Below are 24,363 nucleotides of genomic sequence, written 5' to 3' on the forward strand. Positions count from 1 at the left end.
CTGGTATCCAAGGTTGAGCAGCAAGTAGGGGATGGCAGGATGGGCCACAGGGCGTCTGCCTCCAACCCCCGTCTGCTGTTTCAAGAGCCCGAGGCCTCCCATTTTTGCTGTGGCCGCCAGCGATGGCGCAAATGGCGCCCTGGCCTCTGGGTGTGCACTCCAGGCTTGTCACCTCTCTGGGGCCCCACTGCAGGGTGGCACTGTGCATGTGAAACCCCGTGCTCCTAGCACGCTGTAGAGAGTTGACTATCATCACATGATGTCCTCAGGGGCGGGCCACCCTCCTGGAGGAAGAGTATCTTTCCCACTACTTTGCTTCCAACTCCAATCTCCAACTGCTTTTCATCACAGCTTGCTTGCTTTCTTTTATACTAATGAAACAGTTAAGACAATTCGGTCCATTTTGTTTTATTTGTTAAATTGCTAAAAAGTCATGGGGGGAACCATTAACAAAAAATAAAATTGACAAGAGATTTAAATATCAATGAAATCAAATCCACTTTTCATTCCTACACTGTTGTGTGCCTACAGTGATCATCTCAGGGTAAGCCACCCAGGACCCCTGAGTCGCGTGGGAAATGTCACTGACAGCACCAGCTTCGTCAGGGCACAGCACACGTGCGCTGACGGCAACCCTGGTTGTGGGAGGGGAGAGAGGGAGCAGAGAGCACGGCGGCGCCAGCGCCTAAGGGGCGCTTCCATCTGACAATGAACACGGGGGAGGGAGCCACCCTGCAGAACACGCCTCTGCGGCTCACGGGGAGGCCACCTGGGGTGCAGGCCTGAAGTCTGGCTGCCTTGCCCCTGGGCGTGTTCAGATCCCCCCACTGACTTGTGCGCTGGTAAGAGACCGCAGATAGTGCAAAGCAGGGCATGTCACCGTGCCAGGACCACAAGGTCAAGGACAGACCGGCCAACCAGCCGGCCGGGAATGTTGCTCTGAATGGGAAGGAAAGAAGCGAAGAGAACGAAACCCAGAAAGACCAAGTGAAACGGAAGGGAAGCATCCCCTTGTACTCCATCAATTGGTGGCTTTCTGTCCTCCGAAGTCAAGACTTGAGTTGCTTTTCTTCCTTCTTCCTCTTCTTCTTTTAAAGAGTTTCAACATGGTTCCTAGGATAGTTCATGGTTTCAGCTCTTGATATTAAACTCAAATGTTAAAACCAAATCAATCTGTAGAGGACTGGGAGGAAAGTAAACTCAGGATTGCTTTACAACTAAAAGTCAAGCTTGTTCTGACATCAAATTTGTGCTCCCCAAAAAGTGGGGTGGGTGCAGTGGGGAGGGGGTGGTTTTTGGAACCCACCGCCAAAGCGTAGAAGCAGGGCGGAAATATGAGCAAAAATACAGAGCCCTCTCTGCTGCACAGCCTGGGAAATGAGGGGACAGGAAGCTCTGTTCAGAAGGGAAGGAAGAGACTACAACTCTCACGCAGTCAACGTGGCGGCCAGTGACTCAATGTGGCGGGGCGGGCTGTCAAGGCACGCTTGCAGGAACGGAAGGGGTTAAAGCTTCAAGTAGAGACAACAGGTACCTTAAGTACTTAAATACTGATAAATATTTGCTCAGGTGCTGCTGAGGCTTTAAAAAAATATTCTGTTTCCTCAGTGAACTTTAAGACAAAATCGGCATCACGTCAAAACCAGAGTGGTGGTTCAGCTGGATCTGACTGAAGCGTCCGCAGCGGCCGGGTCGCCCGGAGCCCCCCTGCACCCGAGGCAGCGGCCATCTGGGCTGGGCTACGTCGCTCTCCCCGGACACCCGACCACAGTGCCCAAGAGTCACCGGGACCGACGCCGCGGGGGCGGCAGAGGCAGAGCCTTCTTGAAGGAGCTGTAAACAGTCTGCTCCCAGGCGGTGTGGGTGATCCTGGGAGGCCACGGAGCTACGAGAGGCATCAGCTCTGCTGATGGAAGAAGGAAGTGACAGGTTAACAGCCGGTTTAGGAAGGCCACGGGACAAAGGGAAAGATCACCAAGTTGAGACTCAGAACTTTCAGGCTTCCTAACACTTTATATTTCTGAGTGAGTTCTGAGGCACTGTCCATGCACAGACGCAATACATAGACAAGGTCCAGCAATAGTAACGCCAAAATTGCTAGTCTTCCAGGCTAGCTTTCTCTTGTGAATAAGGACCCCAGCACGATCTAACGGTCTTTGCCAAAGAAGGCCTGGCAACGGGCCCAGAGTCGAGTCTGGAAAGCTAACTGCTGAGCTGAGAGCAGCTGGACACCACACTAAGTAGGCACACGGCAGGCTCCTCGGCCGGGGAGCACGTACCCCTCCCCGCGAGCTGGCCCTTTCCTGGGCTTGGCACCAAGGGCGCTTTCCCACCAAGACCACATTGTAAAAGCTAATGGCTCGGGTAAAGGGTTTAACATGATGTAACAGGAGAAAGCAGGCTTATCAGACAGGCTGCTGAGAGCTGGCTGGGCGCCAGGACCCAGGGCCAGCTGCAGCGTGCTTCGGCTCGGGAAATGCGGACAAGAAAATGAGGAGAGCGGGGCTGAGAAACAAAATCAAGACCTGCAGGCAAGATAACGCTCTTCTGATGAGAAGTCTCCAAAATGATCCACACTTAAGTGGTGCCGATGCATGTTTGTCCAGGTCATGGTTTAGAGACTGGTAACATAATTTCCCGTGTCAGCCCCCCGCCCCCTACCCCACCAACACTGCTCTGGTTGGAAATGTTACCTCAGAAATGACATGAAAGTGAAACCCCAAGCCTTGTTTGGGTGACAGGTGAACAAGACAAAGAAAGAACCGACCCTGAGGTCAGCCATGCTTCAGAGAACCCAAGCACCAGTCAACAGCCAGGCAGAAGAATGCATGCCACAAGCAAGGGCGAAAACCATTCTAGAAAGAACTGCTCTTCCAAGATCAATTTCCACGTTCTATAAACATGGATGGGTGTGTCCAATGTGCTTTGGAAATAAAAAGAAGCCCACAGTAACTTCTGACGCATCAAGGATTTCTCATGATACTGGTATCTCAGAACTCCCTGCTGGTCCCCTAGTGACTTGAGAAACGGGGTTTCAGAAATATTTCTAAGAGATTTCTCTAGACACCCAAACTTAGTAAAAGAAAGTGAGAAAGGTTTTAGGGCTTAAAAAATTTTCACATGGTAAAGAAAAAGGTGGGGGAGGGAGGCGGGGAGAACAGCAGCTGTAAACAGAGAAGGAGGCCTCCAAGCGTCAGGTTTTAAGGGAAAGAGAAAGAGAATAAATATGGATTTTGGAAACTGTGATGAAATATGATTATTAGAAAATTCCACAATCAGACCCCAGAGTGTTTTCTAAGACATGGAGGGAGCACGCAAACAGGTGCTTCTGCGTGAACGTTGTTTCACGACGACCCTGGCACATACGTGGAGCAGATCCCCGCTGGGTAACTTTCCTCAGTCCCAACGGGCAGAAGATGGCTGGGCAGAGGGCACCACTGCAGACAACAGCGGTCTCAGGTCCTCTGTGGGCAGAGAGCAGATCTACACGTCACTTCACCCGCCAGCACCGAAAGCCTGTGAGTCTGAAATCCCTGCTCGTGCACTGTATGCATGCCCTTTCTGTATCTAGCTCTGAGGAGGCCAAATAGGATTTACAGGTGGCTTTTCAGTTTCTGTAGGAAGGTTCTGGCATTAATCTGTTCCCTAAATTCTTGGCCTAGTTACCAGAAAAGTAGAAAAAGGCGGCAGAGCCTCTGCTAAAACACAGCAACAGTTTTATCTGAACCAGGACGGAGCTCTCTCCCTCTTTGTGAACAGAGTTGGCTATATAATATTTCTTTATAGATTTATATAATTTTTTTTTCTTAATGGAGATTTGATCCCAGCCTGGAGTGGGTGAGGCTGGGAACTGGGGTTTGGTTTATGAGAGTGATTTTGTCCTCTGTTTTCTCAATTCTCAGTCCAAATGCTTGCACGCTGGAAAATTCCAAATTAAAAGCCACAGAAAGGGGAAAGGTTTTAGAACATATTATCTCTTTGCTCGCACAAAGTACAAGGCGTTTGTTTTTGGATAGTACTTCACATTCTGTTTCTTGTCCATGAGTCCTCCAAATATGATGAGTTCACCCCTGCCTTGTACCACTGTATGCAGGCTGGTTTCGGGAGGTCCGACCACAGAGCTGCTGTTAAATACTTTCCACTTGACGCGCCCCTTCTCCTTGGTGTCCTTGATGTCCAGCACGTACATCTGCATGGGCTTGCAGTTCATGCTCTGGTACAAGGGCTTGCCCACATTCAGGGACTGCGGGGGGTGGTGGCCCAGGCGGCGGGCGATGGGGGGCAGGGCGTGCCCGTCCCCCTGTGCGGGCCCCGGGCGGGGGACAGGCACTGCTTCTCCGCTGCCCAGGTTCTGGCTCCCAGGGGAGCCCGGAGAAGACCCCAGGGGAGGGCTCAGTGCTGCGGAGGCGGGGGGACCTTTGGACGACATCGCTTTGACAGCTTCCAGGCTGCGGCGCAGGGTGCCTGGGGAGACGGCTCCCGCGAGGGCGCTAGCCAAGTGCGGCGGCGTATGCACACCGTTTGTCTGCTCGGGAGGGTGTCGCAAGCCTCCCCCTGCTGTCCTGCTGTCCACGCCATCCACGTGATTGCCACTGGAAGCAGGTTTCAGGTCCCAAGTCAGATCTATTGATCCTAACCTTAGATCTTTCTGATCAGGCAGTGATCCTCGTCGAGGGGCCAGGGACAGCCCCATTTTCAGGTCGTATCCTTCAGTGGTAGACGGGGTGCTCGGAGACACAGCCTGCACGGGGCTGTCCAAGGAAGAGCCACTTACAGCGGCCGACCCTGGAGACACAGTTCCCCCGTTCAGGATGGGTGAGCCGTCACCCCTGGCTGGGGAAAGGCTTCCTTCTCGGGAGCTTGAGGGGGTCTGCCTTTGCACTCTGGGCCTCAGTGTTCCCCAGCGGCCGTTAACACAGGGCGCTTCATCCATGCTCCTCACGGGAGACTGCGAGCGGTATTCTCGGGTTTCGGGAACCAGGGCTGGAGGGGTGGCACTGATAGGGGATGGGCGGGAGTTCAAGCTGGGGCTAAGCGGTGCTCGCCCACTAGGCGCCTGGCTGAAGACGACCACACACTGCCCGACCTGGAAGACAAAAGACGTGTGCTCAGTTCTGATCATTTATTCAACTATCAAACATTTTACCATGAGCGTTGGGGATGGGCCAGGCATTCTGTAGGTGTCTGAGATCCCTATAAAGATGAAAAGAATCCAGCCTGCCCTCCAGGCTGGATGGGACAATCTATACATATAAAGTGGTTGGTTATACATACGAAGTGGTTATATATATAAAGTTGGTATAGTGAGACATGTGCAATCATTTGAACTATGTCTGCGGAGTAGGGGTAAAGGGAAGAACCGAGTATTTGTGTGGGGGACCTGGGGCAAGTTTTGTAGACAGAGATGCTTAAGGGATGGGTGGGCCCCACACAGGTTTCCCGTCCAGTGGCTCATGTGTGTGAGAAATGCCTGAAGAGCTGTGGTCAGTGTCCGCCTCTTTAGTGACATCAAGGTGTTTTCAGTTTCCATACAAAGTTGCTTAGCAATCTGACGAGTTAATATGGCTTTAGAGCTTAGGCCCTCTCCCTCTGCTGGCCCGTCGGCTCTCCACTCACCCGGCAAGCTGGATGGCACCAGAGTTCTGGGGCCCCGTGGTCTTCATTCTCCACCTTGAGCGGCTGCCAGGCCCAGGGGCCTGAGTGCATGTGCAGCAACCAAGCATCCTTGAACAGCTGCAAGGGAAGCGTCAACAGCAGGGCTCAGGTGTGGCACAGGTTACACACCACACACACATGCAGGGCCGCCATCTCCAAGCTGCACCGCCCGTCACAGAGTGTGTGAGTGCCTCGGGAAGAAGAGCAAAGTCTCCGGCCACTCATTCATTCGTATGACCACTGGCCGGGCACATGAAACTGTACTTGGGACCCCATGAATCAACTTTACGTGGTTTTGAATTCTGACTATGGTTTGTGTGTGTGTGTGTGTGTGTGTGTGTGTGTGTACACTGATAGAAAGGGTAGTAGATAAGACATATCCACAATGTCTGAACCTGCATTCTTAAATAAACTTCATGTGAATTCTGGCCACTATCAACTTACTTTCCTCTCTCACTTCTCTTTGTAAAAAATGACAGCAGCAAACCTTATAGCCTGAAGACTTGGTGGGAGTAGGAAGACTATAGATATGAATATTTAAGAGATAAATGTCTCTAATGAAAAGCTTCCCCCCTTCTCCCCAAAAGAGTGGAGAAGAGGGCCAGAAAATGCAGAGGCTATATATCCAAAGTGGAAAAGGTATTTTCTAAATGAAAACGCTACAGAAATGGCCTTGCAGTTTTACAAGGTGAGACAGGGGAAGCAGGTTCTGAAAGCTCAGCAGCGTGTGCATGGGAATGCCACACCAGCCATACTCACAGCATTGGGACCGCCACACCCTCCAAGTATTAAAATAGTTGCATCATCTATGACGATCTGGGAGAGGAAGAAATTTAAAATAAACCTACAAAGACATAGGCATCCAACCTCCAATACCTCAGTGGTAAATGAAAATAGCTTACTCAGCTCCCCAATGAGAGTATTCTATTCACCATAGGCTCCCCAGTCCCTCAAACCATGTCAGTTCTGATCCTTGTAAAAAACTACTGATGATTCACCTGAATGAATTATTTGTTGATTAAATACTATTAACACAAGAGTGCCAACCACATAAAATGCAGGGTTCTCTCAAAAAATAAAAAAGCAAAGTAAATGCTTCGGGGAGAGGCACAATAAAAAGCCAACAAAAATAATTATAACCCATCAGAAGTTGAAAAATAAGTGCCAGCAAAAGAGAATGGTAAATTCTCCTTGGCGTGTGTGTGCTGGCATCTTACCTGACTCCCTCCTCCCTCTCCTGTCCTAACTGAAAGACGCTACAGTGTTTGCTGAATAGCTATTTTGACTCCTGAGCACCTGAGACTGGCCGCCTCGGGGATGAGGGCTGGGCCCAGAGATGCTGGGCTTGGACCACGCCCACTGCTCCAGGTCCAGGACCCAGACATCGCTGCTCCTGCAAGACAAGGACATGAGCGTGAAGGGACGGGTGCGTCTGGGGCCACGGGAGCCGAGGCGAAGGGAGGGGCACTCATCGGGGTGCCTCCCACAATGCCAGGCTCACAGTTAGCACTTAGCCAGATTGTTCTTGCCCTCCTTTCCCTGGAAAGGAGACTTTCAAACCTTTGCTCTTTCCATTGACCCATAAGGCCACATTTGAGTCATGTCTATAGCCAAACAGTAACTAAAGTAAGAGTTACTTAATTGGTGATAGCAGGAAATAGCTACTAGCTGTGATATAATCTTTAAAGGCAAACCCCACAAGGAAGAGAGCAAAATTATTCAAAAGGCAGTTCTACCCCTGCCCAGGAGATAAAGACTTATCAGCTTCGGCTACAGAAGGTAATTTCACCATGGTTAATGGAAGCTGCAGCTTTTGTGTCAAGGACAAATTGGCATCTCCAGCACTCAGGGGACCAGTATGGCCAGGACAGACTCCTCCACGGCGGTCTCTGTTTTATGATCCCCTCTCTAAGGGCATTTATTCACCCATGGGGACACAGGAGTGAGAACCCCAGTACCTTAAGCTCTGACCTGGAGGGTAGAGCTCACACACCCCGCTCCATGAGTGTGCTATTTTTTTTTTTTTTTTTAGTGTTCTAAAATAAGAAGACGCAGAGAACCCTGTGAGAGAAGAGGGTCGGGTCTGGAGTGGTTTTACTGCTGACAGCTCATCAACTGCCATTTCAAAACACAGGTAAAACGACCACTCCTGCTGATAATGCCAAATCAGATGAAGTACTTCAGACAGACTGCTCTGGCCGGAGCTGCAGGGCCGCGGGGAGGAGGAGACAACCTCACGGAGGGTGTCAGGTTGGGCACAGCTTTCTTGCTCCTACCCACTCTCCCAACTCATGCCAATTCACCTCTCTCCTTCTCTAAAGCTTCAAGGGGCACAAGTTGGGCCCTAAGGAGAGCAAGGAAAAGTTCTCTGCTTCTTGGAAGATGGCCTTCTGAGGGCACAGGCAGAAACAGACAAGGTGGAGGCCCCGTCACCACTTGATCCCACTGAACTAAACCACATACCGGACAACACTGAGATTCTACATAGCCCTGATTTTTTTTTTTTTTGACATTTCAAAAATGAGCTTTATTTTAAAATTAAAGACACGCTGAAAACAAACACACACTTTTTACAATTTATATCAAACATTTAAAACATAATCTAAAAAAAAATAAAACATAATCTAGGATTGTTGAACATTAATTCTTAATTCAAAGTAATGACATTCATAGAACACATCTTGGTGCCAGCCAATATGGGGTTGATAAATCTAATATTTCATATCAGCTTAACCATTAATCCTTGCTAAAATTCAGTGATTATGATTCAACTTTATAAGGTTAAGCAAGTCTTCCAGGCAACAATCTCATATAACTTTTTCAAATGCAAACATTTATACCAGCAAGGCAATTATTAAAACATATATAAATCATGCTGAGGGGCTTGATTAAAAGGTTGTCTATATAGAGGTGCACCTCGCCTTAGAAAGGACACACGCACAAGAACATTTAAGAGAATATAAGATGCCCATAGTCCTGACTTTATGGAGCAAGTTTCTCAATTTATTGGCCTGTGACTAGAACCAAAAAACAGAACACCAGGGTGAGATAACTCACTGGATTGATCAGAACCATGCTCAGCGATCTTGACCCTGACTGGTTTCCTTTCCTGCCCTAGTTGACCTTTCCAGGAGTATTTATCTTCAGGGTGACAGCAAGCTAACCAAATGTACTTACATCTGCCGGGATCCTAGGGAGCCACCAAAGACGATCATTTTATCGTCTATCACACAAGAGGAATGCCCAGCCATGGGAGGTGGGCCGTGGGTGGTCACAATGCAGTTCCACCTAACACAGAGAGACAGGGGAAGTAAAGAAGTCAGTGCCTCTGCCTCTGGCCATCTGTGTTTAAGACGGAAGACAGGAAGCAGGCATCCGTCTAAATACAATCCTATCACCTTCAGTAGAGAAACTGTTAGACAATAAACGGAGGCTGGCACAAGGTATTATGCCTTTTCATCGGATCTGCTGAAGCTCTATTCACTCTCAGCCTCCAAATGCGTAAGGCTCAGACACAGAGAGGAGAGATGAGAAAAGAGCGGCAGGGACTCCACCCGGCTTCCTGAGCTGCGTCAGCCTAGCTTGCTGAAGGAGCACCACCTGCCGTTTCTTTCTACAGGTCTGATTTTCAGATCAGTAGCAGCTGCCAAGAGCCCTGTGCTGAGCAGCTGAGCAGTCCATCACAAGGAAGCAGAGGTGACTGTCATTTTAAAAAGACAAGTTTGCACAACAACTGGGACTCAGTCTGGGGACAGCAGGCGGTGTCTTCTGGGCCCACAGCACTCCCGGGGCGCTGGCAGCCGGAGCTGAAGAGCGCTCTGCTCTTCAACTGGCTCATTCACTTTTCTTGGAAAAGGAATACATGTCTTCTACTTTCTTCCTCTCTGGAATACGCATGCTTAACTTCAAGTTCTAGGGAGGGTCCTGTAAACCCTCTGAAACTGTAGGCAAAATCTGTGCATATGTAAAAAAATTTTTATTTTTCTGGGAGGAGTCCAAAGCTTTCAACAGATTATCAAAGAGATTTCTGGACATGCACAAAATGATAAGGAATCCAGTCATTTTAAACCTTCCTATTCCAGATTGAAAGGATCTAATCTTTGTGGCTTACCAGTTTTTAGAGGGTGAATAAGTATGTATTTCATCAAAGAACCTCTCTGGTTGGTGCAGGGGGTAAGGGCTTGGCCGTGTCCAGCCACCAAACAGCACCAGCAGGTCCTTGTATACAACCAGAGTCGCTCCAGCTTTGGGGGAAGGATAGGACCCTGAGAGAAGTCAACAACAGCATGGTTAGGATCAGCACCTCACAAGCTGCAGGCAGGCGGTCTACAGACCACTGTTTCCTGACAGAGCGACAGAACAGGAACCAACACAACAAAGCATCAGGGAGAGGAGGAGACAGCTGGGTGTGCAGGGCTGAGAGAAGACCGTCGCCAGTTCACACTGCCTTTATAACGGAAGCAGAGAAGCCAGAGCGAGCTCGGAGTTGCCCAGCCTCTCAGACTTGGTCACTTCGTGTGGTCACACGACTCAGGATGAGAGCATCTGTCCTCAGGCTGCCGCGTGTCATTAAACAGGAGTTCAAAGCGCCAAGCACAGTGCTGGGCACGCAGCTGGTGCTCAGCGATGCTGACTCTCCTGTCCACCCCTTCAGTAAGCTTAACAGAGATCAGAGGAAAGCATGCACAGGCTCCACGGAGGGGTGTGCACAGAGGCGGGACACAACTCAAACATGACCACTGCTACCAAACACAGTAAAAGAGAAGGCAGAATGCAGTTCTTCTTTATCCTGTAAGTCAAATGTTAACAAGTGACCTCTGGGCCCCTAGCTATGGGCCTCACTAGCACACACGGAAGCAGATTTTCACGGCTTGATGTGAAAGCGTTCCAAGGACACTGCAGCCAAGAGTGGCTATTAAGGCCTCCAGGCTGCACCTCTGAGCAATTCTGATAGAATTTCAAAGCAACAGAAATCCAGCTTATACTGGAAAACTTTAGGGATAGCACATGTCCCAAGGAAGCATCACTTTTCTGAGCATTCTCTCTTTGAAATAACTGCGTGTTTTCCCAATCCCTTACTCTATGCCACCTGCAGTTTGCTTAAGACAAAGCAATTTGTCCCACCCAGCCATCAGTAAATACTGGAATACTAAAAAGTACTTTTGTTGTTGTTAAAGCTAAAGGATCTATTTTTCAAAGGAAATTTTATGCAGAAAGAATCCCAGCAGTATATTAACCTGACAGCAGGTGAGGCGCTCCAGTTTACATGGACAACTTGGCCTGCCCCTTCGGCAAGGGCTCACCGGGGCGCGGTTTGAAAAGCCCTGCTCACACCGCTTCACCGCTGCTGGCTACACAGCTCTGAGGCTGGGAGGGTGGAGACACGACTGTCTTCTGTGGCCCACTTAACCGAGGGAGCTCCCTGGTGGCCCAGTGGTTACGACCAGGCGCTTTCACTGCGAGGGCCCAGGTTCGCGCCCAGGTCAAAAAGCGAGGCAGCAAACCAAGGTTCCCTCAAAGAGCAAAACATGGAAACATACAAAAACAGAATGTTTAAGGCATTTTAAGCAATTTGTATTAAAAATGTTTAAGTACATATGCTTTGAATCCTAAATTCCATTTCTAGTGATTAATCTCATGAGAAAGCTGGGCAAATGAAAACAGAAAAGATACAAGGATGCTTATTTGCAGTGCTTAAATAGAACAAGGAATAGCCACATAAGAGAGTGGTTGTGAGAATTAAATGACTTAAATCATATAAGGCATTTCCAGCAGCGCCTGTTATTATCACTGCTAGAACAAATTAATATGAAGTTCACACCAGGCCAATTAGCCAGAGACATCTAATAGAACTGTTTTCTACATGGCACAAAGCTTATGAGAACAGAATGGAACTATTGCACATGCTTCACTATTACAAAATGGTTAGAGTATTCCTGGCAGACTAACTATTTAGCTCAAGAAAGTACAACAGAAATAAAATAGTAACTGATGCTTCATGATATGAAAAGCAGGTCATCCCAAGTCCCAGGGAGGTAAATATATTGAATTACGATTTGGAAACAACAGTTAACATGATAAGACTAGTCGGGGTTTGCTCTTCGTACTATGCATCTCCTGTAATACCTTTTGAAATAAATTACCAATATTTTATGAGGCGAGGTAGACCAATGTTCACCAAGGCTGGGTTCAGAGAGATTACAAATGTAGTATAAGAATACAGACCTCTTTGAGGGACAAACTAGTCACAGAATTAACAAGAGACTGTTTGTAAAACATAATAAGTAAAATCAAACCCTGAAATGACTTCTCAAATACGACCTTTTAAGAAAGCCAAAATATTTCCCTCTACTTCTTACCCAAAGCAATAGGAGGATCCCTTCATCCAATGTCTGCTTTTTGTCACAAATGGAAGCTTTAATTTCAGCATCTGACTACCTTTACATCTATACAGGGTCATACTAAGAAGTTAAACTGCTTCTCCACCTCAGTTTACAAAGGGGTATGGCGGGAATTACCCTACAAGAACAAATGAAGGAGGGAGGGGGAGGGCACAGAGTCAATGCCACAACCCTTACACAGTCAGTTCAGCAATCAAAGGTCAGACAGTGCTGCATCAAGTTTTCTGTGAGTCAATCGTGCACGTAATGTTTACACGATTTGTTGCAAACTGGACACTAAATTACTACTTGAAGAATTCAGTATTATGACTTTGCCAAGAGCCCCTAATTTTATCATGTTCGAAATTTATTTATTTCCTATTTTGAATTTGTTTAAAGCCAATGGTCTTCAATTCCCCTCCCAATTATCTTAATGCAAGGTCCACAAATGAAATGAATCAAATTTATGATGAGATCAGAGACTGCAGAAGTCAATGAATTTTAGCAATCTCTATCTTAAAGAATAAACACTCTTTAACCAAGTTCTGAGAAGCAAATAATGTCTTTAGCAAATAACGTCTTGTTTTCTTAGAAAAACAAGAAAACTTATTTTCAAATTATATACCTTTGTTGCTTTAAAGTCCCAAGAAAAGCAAGCAATTTAAAGAGTAGTATTTACAAATTTAATTAAAAAAAAAAACAAACACCACAACACACGACCATACATTATTAGACAAGGAAAATAACTTTTATATAGACTAGCCCTCAATAAAATATTACGTCCTAAACTTTGAAGAACTGTACCTATGAGCAAGCAATTCATTCCATACAGTAGCTGGAATGGTATCATGTTGTTTCACATGTTTTCATGAAAACACACTCATGACACTGGAGATGGAATGAGCCACTGGGAACCGTGTAAATATAGGGTGGTCTGACAACAGGAGGCCTTCCATGGTGAAAAGGCTCCTCATCAAGCTTATAAATGAAGCCTCTACTCCTCAGGGTGCTCCCTGGCCTGCTTTAAAACATGAGCCACCAGGCCTCTGCTGCTGCGGCTGAGTCGCTTCAGTCGTGTCCGACTCTGTGCGACCCCATAGACGGCAGCCCACCAGGCCCCCCCCCGTCCCTGGGATTCTCCAGCCAAGAACACTGGAGTGGAATGCCATTTCCTTCTCCAGTGCGTGAAAGTGAGAAGTGAAAGTGAAGTCGCTCAGTGGTGTCCGACTCCTAGGGACCCCGTGGACTGCAGCCCACCAGGCTCCTCTGTCCATGGGATTTTCCAGGCAAGAGGACTGGAGTGGGGTGCCATTGCCTTCTCTGACTAGGCCTCTAGACAGTCTAAATATTATTGCATCACAGAAGTGGAGGAAGAAAGGGTGTCACTCCAAGTAGGTTTTCATCGAGCACAACCACAGGACCAAATAAGCCACGTCAAACTTAGACAAAAACGCTACTTAAGCCTATTCCTCCCAGAGGCAACAGTTATCCTCATAGACTTCACCCAAATACCAAAAGCCTCTAATCACACAACAGATACGATCAATGGAGCAAATTTCAAAACAATCCAAAAAGGCATTTGCGGGAAACCGGATAATCAGATAGGCACCCTACACACAGAACTAACATTCCCTAAAATCACTAATTGGCTCAGATATTTCCCAAGGTTCCCATGAAATCAGAAGAAATTTTCACGTATGAGAGACAGTGGCAGAATTACAAGGCCCTCTCATTCACTATTGCAAAGAGGATGGGAAAGCAGTGAAACAACGCCAAATTCGGGTTTGGTTTCTACACCACTTTCCCACAACTATAGTTTCAACTCGTGTAGAACCCAGCACTAGAAGAGAAGCTCAACTGTTTGATACAACATAAAACAAGCTCTTGGTTTAACTGCGGGTGTCTGCATTTTATGCATGACTAAACAGTTATTTCACCTCTCCATTCTAAGACCATTATTTCTTGATATTACTAGTTTACTATTAAGACGCTGAAGTTCAGTTCAGTTGCTCAGTCATGTCTGACTCTTTCTGGCCCCATGGACTGCAGCATGCCAGGCCTCTCTGTCCATCACCAACTCCCAGGGTTTGCTCAAACTCATACCCATTGAGTCGGTGATGCCATCTAACCATCTCATCCTCTGCCATCCCCTTCTCCTCCCGCCTTCAATCTTTCCCAGCATCAGGGCCTTTTCCAATGAGTCAGTTCTTCGCATCAGGTGGACAAATTATTGGAGTCTCAGCTTCAGCATCGTCCTTCCAATGAATTCAGGACTGATTTGCTTCAGGATGGACTGGTTTGATCTCACTGTAGTCCAAAGGACTCTCAAGAGTCTTCTCCAACACCACAGTTCAAAAACATCAATTCTTCAGTGCTCAGCTTTCTTTATAGTCCTAATCTCACATCCATATGTGACTACTGGAAAAACTTTAGCTTTGACTAGATGGACCTTTGTTGCCAAAGTGATGTCTCTGCTTTTTAATATGCTGTCTAGGTTGGTCAGAACTTTCCTTCCAAGGAGTAAGTGTCTTTTAATTTCATGGCTGCAGTCACCATCTTCGGTGATTTTGGAGCCCCCAAAAATAAAGTCTGCCACTGTTTCCCATCTATTTGTCATGAAGTGATGGGACCGGATGCCATGATCTTAGTTTTCTGAATGTTGAGCTTTAAGCCAACTTTTTCACTCTCCTCTTTCACTTTTATCAAGAGGCTCTTTAGTTCTTTGCTTTCTGCCATAAGTGTGGTATCATCAGTCATATCTGAGGTTACTGATATTTCTCCTGGCAATCTTGATTACAGCTTGTGCTTCATCCAGCCCAGCGTTTCTCATTATGTACTCTGCATATAAGTTAAATAAGCAGGGTGACAATACACAGCCTTGACATACTCCTTCCCCAATCTGGAGCCAGTCTGCTATTTCATGTCCTGTTCTAACTCTTGCTTCTTGACCTGCGTACAGATTTCTCAGGAGGCAGGTCAGGTGGTCTGGTATTCCCGTCTCTTAAAGAATTTTCCACAGTTTGTTGTGATCCACACAGTCGAAGAATTTGGTGTAGTCAATAAAGCAGAAGTAGATGTTTTTCTGGAACTCTCGTGCTTTTTTGATGATCCAACGGATGTTGGCAATTTGATCTCTAGTTCCTCCGCCTTTTCTAAATCCAGCTTGAACATCTGGAAGTTCACGGTTCACGTACTGCTGAAGCCTGGCTTGGGGAATTTTGAGCATCACTTTGCTAGCATGTGAGATGAATGCAATTGTGCAGCAGTTTGAGCATTCTTCGGCATTGCCTTTCTTTGGGATTGGAATGAAAACTGCCCTTTTCCAGTCTTGTGGCCACTGCTGAGTTTTCCAAACTTGCTGACATATTGAGTGCAGCACTTTCACAGCATCATCTTTTAGGATTTGAAATAGCTCAACTGGAATTCCATCACCTCTACTAGCTTTGTTCGGAGTGATGCTTCTTAGGCCCACTTGCATTCCAGGATGTCTGGCTCTAGATGAGTGATCACATTGTCGAGGTTACCTGGGTTGTGAAGATCTCTTTTGTACAGTTCTTCTGTGTATTCTTGTCACCTCTTCTTAATATCTTCTGCTTCTGCTAGGTCCATACCATTTCTGTCCTTTATTGTGCCCATCTTTGCATGAAATGTTCCCTTGTTATCTCTAATTTTTTTTTAAGAGATCTCTAGTCTTTCCCATTCTACTGTTTTCCTCTATTTCTTTGCATTGATCACTGAGGAAGGCTTTCTTATCTCTCCTTGATATTCTTTGGAACTCTGCATTCAAATGGGTATATCTTTCCTTTTCGCTTCTCTTCTTTTCACAGCTATTTATAAGGCCTCCTCAGACAGCGATTTTTCCTTTTTGCATTTCTTTTTCTTGGGGATGGTCTTGATCACTGCTTCCTGTGAACCTCTGTCCATAGTTCTTCAGGCACTCTGTCTATCAGATCTAGTCTGTTGAATCTTTTTGTCACTTCTACTGTATAATCGTAAGGGATTTGATTTAGGTCATACCTGGATAGTCTAGTGTTCTGCCCTACTATCTTCAATTTAAGTATGAATTTGGCAATAAGGAGTTCATGATCTGGGCCACAGTAAGCTCCTGGTCTTGATTTTGCTGACTGTATGGAGCTTCTCCACCTTTGGCTGCAAAGAATATAATCAATCTGATTTCTGCACTGACCATCTGGTGATGTCCATTGTAAATTCTTCTCTTGTGTTAGAAGACAGTGTTTTACTCCAGGTATCTCTTGATTTCCTAATTTTGCACTCCAGTCCCCTATGATGAAAAGGACATCTTTCTTGGGTGATAGTTCTAGGAGGTCTTGTAGGTCTTCATAGAACCATTCAACTTCAGCTTCTTCAGCATGACTGGTTGGGGCACAGACTTGGATTACTGTGATAGTGAATGGTTTGCCTTGGAAATGAACAGAGATCATTCTGTCATTTTTGAGACTGCATCCAAGTACTGCATTTCGGACTCTTTTGTTGACCATGATGGCTACTCCATTTCTTCTAAGGGATTCCTGCCCACAGTAGTAGATATAATGGTCATCTGAGTTAAATTCACCCATTCCAGTCCATTTTAGTTCTCTGATTCCTAAAATGTCGACGTTCACTCTTGCCATCTCCTGTTTGATCACTTGCAATTTGCCTTGATTCATGGACCTAACATTCCAGGTTCCTGTGCAATATTGCTCTTTACAGCATGGGACCTTGCTTCCATCACCCGTCACATCCACAACTGGGTGTTGTTTTTGCTTTGGCTCCATCTCTTCATTCTTTCTGGAGTTATTTCTCCACTGATCTCCAGTAGCACATTGGGCACCTACCGACCTGGCAAGTTCATCTTTCAGTGTCCTATCTTTTTGGCTTTTCATACTGTTCATGGGGTTCTCAAGGCAAGAATAATGAAGTGGTTTGTCATTCCCTTCTCCAGTAGACCACGTTTTGTCAGAACTCTCCACCATGACCTGTCCCGTCTTGGGTGGCCCTACACAGCATGGCTCATAGTTTCACTGAGTCAGACAAGGCTGTGGTCCATGTGATCAGATTGGTTAGTTTTCTGTGATTGTGGTTTTCAGTCTGTCTGCCCTCTGATGGAGAAGGATAAGAGGCTATGCAAGCTTCCTGATGGGAGAGACTGACTGAGGCGGAAACTGGGTCTTGTTCTGATGGGCGGGGCCATGCTTCAGTTCACTTTAGTTGCTCAGTCACGTCCGACTCTTTGCGACCCCATGGACTGCAGCACGCCAGGCCTCCCCATCCATCACCAACTCCTGGAGTTTACTCAAACTCATGCCCACTGAGTCAGTGATGCCATTGAACCATCTCATCCTCTGTTGTCCCCTTCTCCTCCTGATCAATCTTTCCCAGCATCAGGGTCTTTTCCAAGGAGTCAGTTCTTCACATCAGGTGGCCAAAGTATGGGAGTCTCAGCTTCAGCATCAGTCCTTCCAGTGAATATTCAGGACTGATTTTCTTTAGGATGGACTGGTTGGATCTCCTTGCAGTCCAAGGGACTCTCAAGGGGCCATGCTTAGTAAATCTTTAATCCAATTTTCTGTCAATGGGCGGGGCTGTGTTCCCTCCCTATTATTTGACCTGAGGCCAAACTATGGAGGTAATGAAGATGAAGGCCACCTCCTTCAGAAGGCCCCAGACACGCACTGCTCCACTCAGTGCCCCCGACCCTGCAGCAGGCCACCGCCAACCCACACCTCCTCCGGAGACCCCTGGACACTCAGGGGAAGTCTGGGCCAGTCTCCTGTGGAGTCACTGCTCCCTTCTCCCGGGTCCTGGTGCACAGGGTTCTGTTTGTGCCTCCAAGAGTCTGTGTCCCCAGTCTTGTGTAAGTTCTGACAGTTCTATGGCGGGGTTAATGGCAACCTCCTCCAAGAAGGCTTGGGCCATACCCAGGTCTGCTGCACCCAGAGCCCCTGCCTCTGCAGAAGTCGACTGCTGACCCGGCCCTCCTCAGGAGACACACACACACAGCTCTGTCTCAGTCTCTGTGGGGTCTCTGGGTCCTGGTACGCACAGGCTATGCTTGAGCCCTCTGAGCGTCTCTCGCAGGCACGGGGTTTGATTCTAAATGGTAAAGCTACCATTCACCTACAGCTGCAGTTCTCAAACTTCAGTTGTGTCAGAAGTAGCCGAAGGACTTCTTGCAACACAGCTTGCTGGATCCATTTTTTTAGTTTCCTGTTTAGTAGGTATGGAGTATGGTCCATGAAGTTGCATTTCTAACAAGTTCCCCGGTGATACTAATGTTTGATGACTAGACTTTGAGAACCATGTTGCAGAGAGTTAAATAATCTTCAGGTGAACCTGTTAGACCAGTGGTCCCCAACTTTTTCGGCACCAGGGACTGGTTTCGTGGAAAAAAAAAAAAAAAAGACAATTTTCCCAAGGATTGGGGTGTCGGGTGTGGGGTGGTTCAAACACATTACATTTACTGTGCACTTTATCTCTATTATTCTTACACCAGCTTCATCTCAGATCATCATCAGGCATCAGCCCTTGGACTCTGGGCACTCCTGTAGTTAGACGATGCTCCAACATGACATTAAAAGGCCACGTGGTCCTCCTTTTGCCCTTTTCCCCAGTTTAGATGATTTTCCTTAACACTGAATCCAACCAGACTTTGTTCTGTGTATGTGCTCTGTCTGTGACTACACAAACAAGGGTCCAAAGTAGGTTTTCCCTGACAAGTGCTTTGATTAAAGGGGTGCTGAAAGGAACTACTTTAACATTTTCAATATATAAACATTTCCTTGGTCATCCTCATCTACATGTTACTGAACCCACACTGCAAAAGAAATGGAAAAAAATTATTCCACTTACTGCTTTCAGACGAATCACTTTTAGACTTATTTACAGCAACATAAATGACTTGCTAATAGCTCTCCATGACTATGAAAATAGATCCAATACTAGGAGTTAGGTACTTATAAGAGGTAAAGTTTGAAAACAAGAAAACTATGAGTATGAAAATTTTTACTATGAGAGACTCACATATGCCAGTGAATCCAGAAGAAAAGTACTGGACCAAAGAACCTCCACTTCATTCATGGAATGCTTTGGTGTATGATTTGTTTTCAAAAGGGGGACATGGTCTAAACTGTTTTTTAACTGTCAGTCAAAAACTTTTCCCTGGATGCTTTCAAACAATTTTATTTTACAGTAATGATGCCAAAGGGGACATTTACAGAACGAATAATGGGACTGAGATTTGAGGTCATACTCTCCATCTCATATTAACAGCTCTTCACAGGCACTCACTTTCTCAGGGTAGGTCCAATGAAAGGCATTCATTCGCAGCTCCAAATGAGGTTCACTCATCCTTCCCACACAAAATTGGCCTTGAGAGCAAAATAAGACCAGACAGACCAGATTAACCGACAACCCTACCTCATGGCTTCTTTTGTGGGGGTACTTCTCTGTGGTAGTGAGAAGCTTGAGTTGGTGTGTGTGCAGGGGGAGCGGGAGAGATGAATTTTGCTGATAAGACCCAAGTTGGGTCTTGGGAAGCAGACCAAGCCTTTGGTGAACAGAGCTGTCACTACAGTAGTGTGTGAAGTGACTGACCTTGATCGCAAGAGTCAGAGGTCAAGAGAATGATTTGGAGAGCCATTTCCCAGAACATCATACTAGCATCTGAATCAGAAAACCTACCAGGCACAAGAAGCTAAGCTGGTACTTATAACTTAGGAGGCAGGAATCTCTTTAAAGGAAAACTACTGGAGTTATAATTCAGCTGTGTGTATCTCTAACCTGGTTTGATTTTATAGGTAAAACTTTGTGAGTAGAACAAGAAAGGTATGTTTCATGGTTTTATGGTTTGAGGAAGGGGGAGAAAAAAGGAAAATTGAGAAGAACACAATTTATGAATATAAAGTCTGTTGTAGGCTATAAACACCTTGAAGACAAATAACTATTCAGAATGGTCTCCAAAGTATAAAGCCAGGACCACAGAGGTTCTGTTTGCAACGGATAGATCAGTTTCTCTTCAGCTGATGAAAATGTTCCCAATTTAACTTCAACGCAGTCAATAATTATGCCGAAATTACTTAATATTTAGATGTCCACGGAAGATACAAAACTATAATGCTCATTTTAAAGAACAGAACTTTAGATATAAATTTACTCTTTGGCAAAGTCACTACAAAACCCCTGAACTCATGCTTTCCAAGACTTGGTTCCAGCCAACTGTGCTCCTTAATTTGTTCTAAAGTAGGGATTTAAATTGGTCACCGAGGACATGGTACTGGATGCGTAGGACCTGAACTCGTCCAGATGTGGCTTTCCACAGGATCTCTGCCAGCACAGCCCTCCTCATGCTGGGCTAAAGAGCCTCCTAGAGGAGGAAGGGGAGAATGGAGAGGGGTGTCCTGTATCCAGCCTCAGTCTTAGTATGTGCTATATTTAGTATAGTGCTGAAATGATCCATTTAGAGCCTCCCAATAAGGTAAGTGTTATTATATTGAGCCTAGAGGACAGGAACTTTTCTTATGAAAATGCTTGTGGAACTGAACCCAGTCATGGAAGCCAAACGGTTGTGGACCCCTCAGGGGTTGGGATGAGACCTAGCTCCAATCAGTCACAACTTCCCGGGAGGCCTTTCACTGGGGGAAATTTTCGGCCAAATGCTTCTTTGGCTGCTCCCCTCACACTCCTTTTTTTTTTTTTTTTTGGCTTTTCCTATTTTATTCTTCAATTGTAGCATGATCAAAGAGTTATTAATTGATATCAAAATAACTCACTAATATTAGACAAAGCTAAAGCTTGTCTGGATCTCAAGCTTCAGGGCACACATTTTCATTATTGCTATTATACCCACATTTTTAACAACATCACCCATTGGGTCATTTACAGAGCATCCAAAACAAGAGGGGCTTTTGTAATGGGCATGAGAAAATTTCAGATCCTGTATAACTATATATGCTATGGCTTCCCCGGTAGCTCAGCTGGTAAAGAATCTGCCTGCAATGCAGGAGACCTGGGTTATATCCCTGGGATGGGAAGATTCCCCTGGAGAAGGGAAAGGCTACCCACTCCAGTATTCTGGCCTGGAGAATTCCATGGACTCCATAGTCCATGGGGTCGCAAAGAGTTGGACACGACTGAGCAAATTTCACTTACTCACTCATAACTGTATATGCTATAGGCATGAATAAAAAGAAATTCCCAGTTGGCACTGTTTTCACTTCTAAACAAACCCACATGAAAGACCACTTGATAAGCAGGGCAGCACTTATCAGCTAAAAATTAACATGAAAACCAGTAACGGTTCCTTGTTTCTATTTCAAGTAGTCTTTTGATTCAATTTCTAGGGAAGGAGACAAGGTCCAGAATCTGAATTTAATCTGATAACTTGTTAATTGCAGTTCTGATGGTGGGAGTGTGTGCCCTTTTAAGTGGCTCTGTTTAGAAGTGAAAACAATGCTGCTAGTCATAGTTTCTGGCCTGGTATCAAAACAGGAAAATCTTAGTCAGGCAGGAGAGAGCTAAACTGAGATATGGTATGAATGTATTTCTTCTCTCCCATGGAGGACCAGAGTTTACCCAGGTCTGTGCTACATAAATTCCTCCACTCTTCTCTCCACCAAGAGAAGGTGCATTCACCTTATGAAAGCATGTATTCTGGAAAAATCCCAGGATCTGAACTTCACAAACAAACAGAAAGGACGCTCCTCTCCTAGGGGAGCTCACTGGCTCTCTTCTCGTTCACAGCCCCCGGGACCACCTCAGCTCGCTGCTGTTCACATCTACAGCTGCAGTGCTCAGAACAGCACTGGGCACAAATGCTCCATCAATGGGCTTCCCTGGGGGCTCAGATGGTAAAGCGTCTGCCTGCAATGTGGGAGACCCAGGTTCAATCCCTGGGTCAGAAAGATACCCTGGAGAGGGAAATGGCAACCCACTCCAGTACTCTTGCCTAGAAAATTCCATGGACAGAGAAGCCTGGTAGGCTATAGTCCATGGGGTTGCAAAGAGTCGGACACGACTGAGCGACTTCATTTTCACTTTCACTCATAATAAAGGCAGGAAAATGAACAAACAAAGAAATGAATGCAGTCACTTTTCAAGCTTTGGGAACTCAAGGATAACTTATGACCGACCACTCTACTTCTTACCTAGTACTTCTGTAAACACATATATAAAGGTGTCTGCTCAATCACCTTGTACATCCCCACTCCATCTGTGTGTTGTGTTGTATATAATATGAACAAAAACTATGAAAGGTAGATAGTACCATGTCTACCTTAAAGGTGAGGCAAGTGAAATGTTAAACAACCTAAGGTCATCCAGTTGCTAAGCAACCTTAGTGTGAAGAGATCAGATGCAAACCTGTTTGCTCGGCACAAAAGCCACACTCTTAACAGTACTGCCAACAAACTTCCCTCCCTCCAACAACATGTTCCTTCCATTACTTCAGGTTATGTTCAGTTCAGTTCAGTAGCTCAGTCATGTTCAACTCTGCGACCCCATGAACCGCAGCACACCAGGCCTCCCTATCCGTCACCAACTGCCGGAGTCTACCCAAACCCATGTCCACTGAGTCGGTGATGCCATCCAACCATCTCATCCTCTGTCGTCCCCTTCTCCTCCTGCCTTCAATCTTTCCTAGCAGCAGGGTCTTTTCCAAGGAGTCAGCTCTTCGCATCAGGTGGCCAAATTATTGGAGTTTCAGCTTCAGCAACAATCCTCCCAATGAACACCCAGGACTGATCTCCTGTAGGATGGACTGGTTGGATCTCCTTGCAGTCCAAGGGACTCTGAAGAGTCTTCTCCAACACCCGAGTTCAAAAGCATCAATTTTTCTGCACTCAACTTTCTTTATAGTCCAACTCTCACATCATTAGGCCCTAATAATACATATACCTTTACCACTAGCTGAGTGGTCTTCCCTCCTCAAACCTCTAAAATACTTAGTTGTATCACCATATCCTCCTACTTAGAGCAGGACTAAGTGAATAGAGAACTCTCTGGGTACTGACTGTGTCTAGAATATTCCTTAACAATGACAAGGAGATCTTAAGTAAGAAATGAGTGTGTATGTCCATAAACTTATATAAGAATGTTGACTCCAGCTACATTCAAAGTGGAAATATCCCAAGTAGCCATCAACAGAAGAATAGGTTCAAAAAGTGCTGTATTCATGTTATGGAACACTCAGAGCAATGAAAAGAAACAAACCACGGATAGATGCAGCCTATGCATGAATAAAAAAAAAAAAAACAAAAAAACCCCAAGCTGAATCTCAAAAAATATCTCTTAGAAGTCAGAACGGTGGTTACCTCTGTGGGGAGTGTTACTGACAGGAAAAGGACACAATGGAATTTTATGAAGTGATGGAAAATATTTTGCATTTTGCTCTAGGTGATGATCACATGGCTGTATATGCGAGTGGGGCACTTAAGATCTGTTCATACATGTAAATTGTCTCAATGTATTAAGAAAGAAAAAACGGCTGATGTCGAAGCCAATGTCACACTACTACCCCTTGGCATCACCCACTACTTTCACCAGTAAACAGAAACACCAGCCATCCACTGTCAAAGAGTTAGAATTCATTATGTGAGGTGTCTGACAACACATTCTTCACTTAATATCTAATCACACTGTAATATATATAGAGTGATTAGATATTAATAGCAAGAGACATTTTAGGACTGGGCAATGGGGTTTCAGAAAGCTTGCTAAAATTGGAAGAGGATGCAAAAAAGGAACACAGTGTAAAAGTCAATAAACCACATACAAAATCTATAGCCCATAATCACTTTCAAGAGAACTATGGAAAACAGAATTATCAGGGAAACTGCTGTTGCCAACCAGGGTTCTTGGCCTTCCTCAATCAACAGAAACTGACTGGAGACCAGACTTTGCCGGGGCCCTGATGAAGCGGGTGGGCTGAGAACAAACAACAGGCTCCCCTCCTGCCCACTGGCTGAGGGTGGGCTGGGGCAGCGTGCTTCTTCTACGGGGGAGGGCAGGGGTGTCCAGGGCCTGGCCGGAGGGCTGGCTCAGTGTTCTGCCTGCGCTTCGGCTGCTGTGAGCAGGGGGCGCGCTCAGTACACTGCTGTTGCTCCCAGTCCCTGTGTTGCTCCTGGCTCTTCAGAAGTGGCCGCGCGTTTGTTTTTTGGGGTTTGTTTTTTTTTGTTTTTTCTGCAGCTTTTGTCCAGAGTTTGCTCCAGCTGAGCACGCAGTTATTTTTAGTTAGTACCACACAGTTTCTTTGTGCTTCATTGCTGGAGGAGAGGTTTGTCCTGGTGCAAGCACCACGGCAAAGCGAACCAGGTCCCAGCCTATCTCACTACCT

General features: G+C 46.1%; 1 protein-coding gene across 3 annotated transcripts in view; it reads right to left on the bottom strand.

Moving 5' to 3' along the window:
• Nucleotides 1-392: 392 nt before the first annotated feature.
• FBXO42 (F-box protein 42) overlaps nucleotides 393-24,363 on the bottom strand; it is a 115,286-nt gene continuing 91,315 nt past the window's right edge. For all 3 annotated transcript variants that reach the window (XM_020877955.2, XM_020877953.2, XM_020877954.2), the window contains exons 5-10: nucleotides 9,767-9,920; nucleotides 8,833-8,943; nucleotides 6,952-7,048; nucleotides 6,415-6,471; nucleotides 5,617-5,733; nucleotides 393-5,086 (exon numbers count right to left, since the gene is read on the bottom strand). In XM_020877955.2, the coding sequence (XP_020733614.1) occupies nucleotides 3,971-5,086; nucleotides 5,617-5,733; nucleotides 6,415-6,471; nucleotides 6,952-7,048; nucleotides 8,833-8,943; nucleotides 9,767-9,920 (1,652 nt within the window). In that variant the 3' untranslated portion in view covers nucleotides 393-3,970. The remainder of the gene's footprint in view (nucleotides 5,087-5,616; nucleotides 5,734-6,414; nucleotides 6,472-6,951; nucleotides 7,049-8,832; nucleotides 8,944-9,766; nucleotides 9,921-24,363) is intronic.

Source organism: Odocoileus virginianus, chromosome 30 (assembly GCF_023699985.2).
Source record: "Odocoileus virginianus isolate 20LAN1187 ecotype Illinois chromosome 30, Ovbor_1.2, whole genome shotgun sequence".
Lineage (NCBI taxonomy): Eukaryota > Metazoa > Chordata > Mammalia > Artiodactyla > Cervidae > Odocoileus > Odocoileus virginianus.